The sequence below is a fragment of the Phaseolus vulgaris genome, chromosome 2 (assembly GCF_051622355.1).
Source record: "Phaseolus vulgaris cultivar YP4 chromosome 2, ASM5162235v1, whole genome shotgun sequence".
NCBI classification, from domain to species: Eukaryota; Viridiplantae; Streptophyta; class Magnoliopsida; order Fabales; family Fabaceae; genus Phaseolus; species Phaseolus vulgaris.
Window position 1 is genome coordinate 39,200,265 of NC_143499.1, and position 7,167 is coordinate 39,207,431.

A 7,167-nucleotide genomic window follows, 5' to 3' on the forward strand; every position below is an offset into this window, starting at 1 on the left:
TTGAAGTCGCTCAATATCAAAATAATTAAGCAACAATGAAGATCTCAAATCTCGTGTTCATCTTGAGCATTATCTCATTGTGCAGCATTTGCTTCGCACAGAACACCCCGAAAGATTACCTTGACGTGCACAACGAAGCTCGTAAAGAGGTTGGTGCTAAACCACTAACATGGAATGAAACCCTTGTAGAATATGCTCAGAACTATGTGGACTCCAAGAAAAAAAACTGCGAATTTGAGCATTCTATGGGGCCTTATGGGGAGAACTTGGCGCAGAGTTCTGGGGATTTGACTGGCGTGAACTCGGTGAAACTGTGGCTGGAAGAGAAGGAGTTCTATGATTACAAGAACAACAAGTGTGTTAAGGATGAGTGCATGCATTACGTTCAGTGTGTTTGGAACACCACAGAGAGTGTTGGGTGTGCTAGAACCAAGTGTGACAATAACTGGATGTACGTCATCTGCAGCTATTACCCTGCAGGCAATATCGTAGGGCTTCTACCTTACTAATATTTTACGTAACCAACAATATTTAACTAAATATAAAACTCCCTATAAATAAATTTAACTTTCATTATCATTAAATGAAGTCATTCTTTTAAGAATGTGGTGTGAAGTAGCACCTGTATTGCGAAGCTGTCTCTTCCTAGGTTGTATTTGGTGTTTGTTTGGAGAATAGTATTGTACATTTGTAATTAGTAATACATTTTGTAAATCTCTGTATCACATGATTATTGGCAGCGTATGAATATAAATAAGTTTTGTGTTTTCATCCGGTTAGAAGTTCCATTATACCAGTTTTTACAAAACAAGAAGATCCAAATATTCTTATTTCCTATTCTTAATGTCACATAATTACTCACTTCTGTTGGAATTTATGCAGAATTTTACTGCATAGCTATGCCATTTTAGCACTAAATGATGTGCCAAAAAGCTGTTAAATTTGCTAATGTTGGTTATTATGCAGAATTTTGCTGCATAGCTGATGTGCCAAAAAGCTGAGGTCTATATATATGTTGCTACGTTTTAATGTGCAGTTAGGTGAGAAGGTTTTTTGACACTTGTAGTTGTAGAGAGGTTGGGATATTCTCCGTTTTTAATTTATTTAATCTTTGCTGATTAAAATAAAATTACTGCAAAAGATAAAAATTGAAAGGAATAAATAGATTTAAATTAGAAAAATATGCGATGGAGTGAGTAATTAGGACTTTGAAAAAGGGTTTGAGAGAGTGACACAAAGAACAAAGGTTGAGCTGTGGAGAAGAGGAATAAAGGGGCAGTCTCGTAGTGGGAAACAAGAATCCCATAGCGCTCTTGAATGAATTAATTTAAAAAATTCTAATGAGCTAGTATATAGAAGTTTGACTTAAAGGAGAAAGAATATTTACTTTTTTTTAAATATTGTAGTGTCTTTTAAATATAAAAAAAAAATATTTTTATTTGTATCAAATTTAAGTGTTGGTGTTTAATCAATTAGTCTGTCTTCTAAATATAATAAATTAAAATAATATTTTACTTTATATTTCTTCATAAAATCATTTGCAAAAAGTTAGTAGGAAACAATAATGTTTTCACTTTATTAGAATGTTATTATCTATAAAGTGATATGTATAAAAAAATTCGAGGAAACAATTTATAATTTGTAATAGTTTTACTGTAAATTTTTATTCACTAGTTAGTAGGAAAATAAATTCGAGGAAACAATAATACTTAACATATATGTAGATAATTTCATAGTTATTCACTATGTTTTTGCACAAAATCCTTACATGGAAATTTACATATATTTATAGAACGAAGTTTCACAAAAAGTTTGAATGTATGCTCAAAATATTTCAAAAAAAATCTACATGTTTATCTACAAATATATCTATAAGAAAATTTACTGGAAATATTCATAAGTTCTGTCGTGATTTTTTATTTATAAGAAAAAACATATAATTCTATAACTGATATAGAAATAGATAATTTTACGAGTATTAAAAATAATTTTTTGCGGATAATTTTACTTTGGAAATGTTCACATGTATTTTTAGTAAAAAAAAAATATGATAAAATCATTAAATATCAATCAAATTTATAGATAAAAAATAATTAATCATTATATTGATTAAATTAGATATTATTTTAAAAATTAAAAATTTATTGGTATTTAAAGTAATTTATATTATTAATAAAAAATTATAAAATGATTTGAAGGTCTTCTTTAATATGTTTTATAATTTTCTTCATCCTAGAGTTATTCTCTTTAGTGAGAAAAGATAAACAAAAAGTTCAATTAGACTCATATTTATAAGTAAGTTCATAAACAAGTTCTAGATCTTCACTCTTCCTTAATCTATGATTGTGTGGTTGGAAAGTTTCTATTGTCAAGATTATGAAAGCAAACATATAACTAACAATGTTTAACAACAACTACTTTAAATTATAAAGTTGGTACCTAAAAAATTATAACTAATTAGATACCAATTTAAATTTTTTTATATAAAAATTTTCATGTTAGGCATCACCGTGACAATTTAAAAATTATTTATTAATAATATAAATTACTTTAGATACTAATAATTTTTTTAGGCTCTAAAATATTTAATTTTGTCAATATAGTAATTAATTATTTTTTATTTTTAAAATTAGTTTTTTTATTTAATAATTTTTTTATAATGAGTATTAATTTTGCATGAGTGTTTGGGCTTATTTATAATCATAATTGTGTAAAGACTTAAAAAATAATGGGTGTTTTATATGGGATATTCAAGAAACTTGAAGAGCTATGTCTAGTGGTTACAAACTTTACATGTAGAATTAGCTCTAACCATTCCATGCATATGAATGTAGATGTGATTATTAATGTTTATTTATTTATTTTAATTCTCTTAAAAATATATCATTAAACAAAAAGAAAGAACTTTAAAAAAAGTTTCGAAGAGAAACGTTTAATAATGTATTGAGTTGAACATTAAAGGAACATACCTTAACACACATCAATAAACATTAAACCCTAAATTCAAATGTTAGGTAAGCCTTTCCATTTATGTGTTTTATAGGTCCGCAATTTCGTTTATACTAGCAGAAGAAACAGCAAGGTTGAGTGCGTGAGAACCATCACTATATCTTTGTCGTTGCCCCCACATATCCATCAAAGTGTCATAAACTTCAAGCATCGTTGGCCTTTCATCTGCAAAAGGCTGAACACACTTGCATGCAACTTTGATGAGAGTGTAGACTTCGTTTTCGAAACCTTCCCCTATCAGAGATTCATCGATTGCGTTGATAAAGTTTGAAGGGTTACCAGATAGGTTAGTTGTAGTAGTATTGAAAGAAGACGACAACTCCTTCAATGGTTTCCCTGTGATTAGCTCAAGGAGCAAACTACCAAAGTCATAGACATCCTTCTTCCCATCACTCACATAAAACATTGTGCTTGCATCGTCCTGAATGTTGGGGTTCACAAACTTGGCCCCTCCAAAGTTGGACAGTTTTGGTTCAAAATTCTTATCTAGCAACACACACTCCGAACTTATATTGAGGTGCACAACATGCAAGTTGCATATATGGTGGAGCCAGGATAAGGCTCTTGCTACCCCAAGTGCTACTTTGATCCTCTGAGGCCATTTCAATGTAAGTTCACCTTCTAAAGGACGCAACCATTTTGAAAGCCTTCCATTTGACATGAATTGGTATACCAAAATCCTTTCATTTCCTTCTACACAGAACCCAAGTAGGGGAACTATATTTCTATGTCTGTACTTACCCAGAATTCTTATTTCCAAAAGAAACTGTCTCCTGTATTGTTTGGAATCGAATAGTTTCTTAATGGCAAGGATCCAACCATTGGGTAGCCTTCCCTCATACATTATTCCAATTTTCCCCATCCCAATGGCCTTGTCTATAGAAAAGCAGTCAGTTGCATCTCTTACTTCGTTCAACCTCATTGTGGACTTCATTCTCTCTGTTACACATATCTGTTGATGCAACCACAATTATATTAATTATTGCTAAACCTCGATTATAATACATTAATACAATTTCAATTTAGTACATGCTCATTTAACCAGTTAATCCTTACTTTTTTCAGTTCAGACTTCAATTTCTGTTTATCTGAGATCATATTTAGTACTTTAAGACAATATTGTTTATTATCTTATTAATTATTATCTCCTTTGAGTATCTAATTGATTAGGAGTCATGTTAGTTTTTGTGAATCAATTTTCATTAAAAGTAAACAAAAATATTTTGATTTCTTCAGAATTTTATTTTATATGTTTCTAATTTCTATCAGTCACTTTCATTTTTCCTTTTTTGTTTTCCTTTATCTCTTTCATACACTCTACTTTGGTGTCAATTTATCATGAGAAACACCCATTTAATATTTTTACTTCTACCTATCTCTTTCTTATTATAGTATATTACGTACTAACTACAGAGTACTAACACTTGTCCCGGTTGGGTTTTGTACCCGACATTCACCACATGTAGTTAATATCTTTGGGAGTGAAACTTAAGTGGAGAAGAGGGAGGAGATTAACTAAGTCACTTCTTAAAGATCATTTCTAACAACAGGTCGGAGTTGGAGACAGCAAACAGATAGGTTTTGGAAGGATAGAGGCAACAACATTTCCAGTCAAGTCTGCTTACGGGTTATTAAGGAAAGACGGGAAGAGGAAGATTCAAAAGGATTAAGGCGTTTTTTTCAGCCCATGTCACAACTTGGAGAGTGATTGAAAACAATGTAACTTTTAAGGTATATCGGGAGAGATGAAGGATAGAGTTCGAGAACAATCTTTGTTGTTTGTACAGGATGTTTAAAATCTAATTTTATATATTTCAGCGTTTATATAGATTTGGTGCATTAACAATAATTTAAGATAGGCAACTAATAACAATAGATAAAATTTAGTATCACTTCCATTCGAAAGTTAGTTCTTCTATGATTGAAAAATTTATTAACACATGTACTAATTTTATTATTAAACGAGTAGGGATGAAATCAGGAAAGATATTTTACCTCTTTATATTATTTATCTAAAGAAATTTTCTTGAGATTCTGTTTAATAAATTAATTTATGTGAAACTGATTTATATATAAGGTGATAGTTATACCTCACTTATGATAACTCACTTATTATAAGTTCAAGAGTAGGAAAATCATTACTAAAGATAGTTTAATTTTGAAAATACAATTTTAAATATTTAGTTTATCTCATCTTGATATTATTTGTAAATTTATTCTAAAATGATATATCAAGATGGTAATTAATGACAAGATAAGAGTTAAAGAGGGAAATATTTTCCTGATTTAAAATCTAATTTTATATATTTCAGGGTATATATAGTTTTGGTGCATTAACAATAATTTAAAAATGTAGGCTAATCATATCAAACCAGTAATTAATAGAAGAATTAGTATTGTTTTAAATCAAGAATTCATGTTTATTAGAAGTAAAACAATATATACAAAGGCACAGCAAGGTGCTTTTCAATGGCTGTTGGTCGTTGGGCACTATAAAAATGAATGAAAGTGAATTCAACACAGACTAATCTTAAATAATGCGCACACGTTAAAATGACTCCGCAGCCTGACTCTTCCAATCCAACTCTTACAACCATTTATTTTTCGGATGCATAATTACTTGGCTAATTTAAAATTTTTGTTACGATTAATTAGAAGTGATTTCGGTGGATCTTATATGATTAATTTTATATTTAGTTAAAAAAAAAATAATTAAACATTGCATAAGAATATTGATCTTGTGGTAAGTATAAGTCCTAAAACCTTAACTTCTTAATCGTTAATCAGTAATCATGTTGATAAAATAACCTAATAATTAATCATGAGTAATGATCAAAATCTTGATAAAAATGCATGATTTCATACATTTACGTTTGATTACTTCGTCATAAAATTCATCTTTTTTCATACATATAATTAGGAAAGTGATGATATTTTAACATCTACCCATAAAACCAATTACTTAATCATTAATATATTATTATTATTGTAATTTTATTTTTTTTAACTTAAAATACTAATATATATTATATTATTAAAATAAAATATAAAATAAATATTTCTTTTAGAGTCTCAACGTTTCCTACGTATATATACTTCTCTCTGTAAATCTATCTGGATACCAAAATGTTGAAAACAAAAGAAATTTGAAGCAGAGATAGAAAGTACCTCTCTGATGACTTTCTCTTGCAACTGCAGAGGTTGCAATTCGTGTTCGGCATGAGCTTGAGTAGGTGTCTTTCTCCCAGCAATGGACCAAAAAATTCTGCCTAATTCTTCAGCCCTGTTGCGGTGCTTGCTCCTTTCATGCTTTGATTGTTCCCAAGGTGCACAGTAGGAGATGTAAATGACAATAACAGAAGTAACTGAAAAAGCATAGCCTATAGCAAGACCCTGCTTGAACGATTGAGGGAAATCATTGGAGGTGTCCAATGAGCATGGTGAGAAAGGCCCACCACAAAGCTCTCCATTATTGGCGTAATCAATAGCAGTTGAGCGTGGGAAGAACAGAGGCACCGACCCTGATAAATAATTATGGGCAAAAGAAATTGATTTGATCATGGGAAGCTGCCCCAGTTCTTGAGGGATGTGACCACTTAAATTGTTGTTATCAAGCCTAAGAGAATTCAGATAAGTGCAGTGAGCCAAAGTAGGTGGAATATTCCCATTAAATCTGTTATGTGAGAGATCTATGGAGGTAGCAAAAGGGATTAACGTGCATATATCCGAGGGGATGGGTCCTGTGAGGTGGTTGTTCGAAAGGTTTAAGGCTGTTAGTGACAAGCAATTCCTAATGCCCAGTGGAAACTCACCCTTCAACCCCATGTTTTCTAGTGAGATACTTAATACTTTATTCTCACCGGGATGCCAGCATGAAACACCAACAAAACTGCATAAGAAACCTTCGGTTTGGTTGTCGAAGCTCCAGCTTGATAAGTAACTAAACGGATCTTCCAAGGAATCCTTAATGGATTTTAAGCAGGAGATGTCGCTTGCAACCCCATTACCTACCATAAGAGAACTCAGCAAAGAACACGTGAAAACATGGATCAAAATATCCCTCTTCATTTCAGAAGCCATTTCTATGCAGATGCAGAAACGACCCTTTCTGATATAAGAAAGGTGAGTTATGAAAAGGAGAACGATTGGAAAAGTGAA

The 7,167-nt window shown here is 30.9% G+C and overlaps 2 protein-coding genes across 2 annotated transcripts; one reads left to right on the top strand and one right to left on the bottom strand.

Annotated features, from left to right (window-relative positions):
* On the top strand, window positions 1–732 carry LOC137809753 (basic form of pathogenesis-related protein 1). Its single transcript, XM_068610837.2, has one exon. It carries the CDS (start codon window positions 36–38, stop codon window positions 507–509), a length of 474 nt encoding a protein of 157 aa, XP_068466938.1. The 5' UTR covers window positions 1–35; the 3' UTR covers window positions 510–732.
* Window positions 733–2,947: 2,215 nt separating this feature from the next.
* On the bottom strand, window positions 2,948–7,167 carry LOC137811934 (probably inactive leucine-rich repeat receptor-like protein kinase At5g48380). Its single transcript, XM_068613796.2, has 2 exons — window positions 6,178–7,167; window positions 2,948–3,961 (listed from the first exon to the last, which is right to left on the bottom strand). The coding sequence occupies exons 1-2, from the start codon at window positions 7,087–7,089 to the stop codon at window positions 3,038–3,040; spliced, it is 1,836 nt and encodes a 611-aa protein (XP_068469897.1). The 5' UTR covers window positions 7,090–7,167; the 3' UTR covers window positions 2,948–3,037.

What these genes read in the sequence shown, in the direction of transcription:
- LOC137809753 (XM_068610837.2), top strand. Translation starts at nt 36, where the DNA reads ATGAAGATCTCAAATCTCGTGTTCATCTTGAGCATTATCTCATTGTGC.
- LOC137811934 (XM_068613796.2), bottom strand. Translation starts at nt 7,089, where the DNA reads ATGGCTTCTGAAATGAAGAGGGATATTTTGATCCATGTTTTCACGTGT. An exon ending in AAGAGAAAGTCATCAGAGAG is followed by an intron (nt 3,962 to 6,177) that starts GTACTTTCTATC and finishes TTGCATCAACAG; the next exon opens with ATATGTGTAACAGAGAGAAT.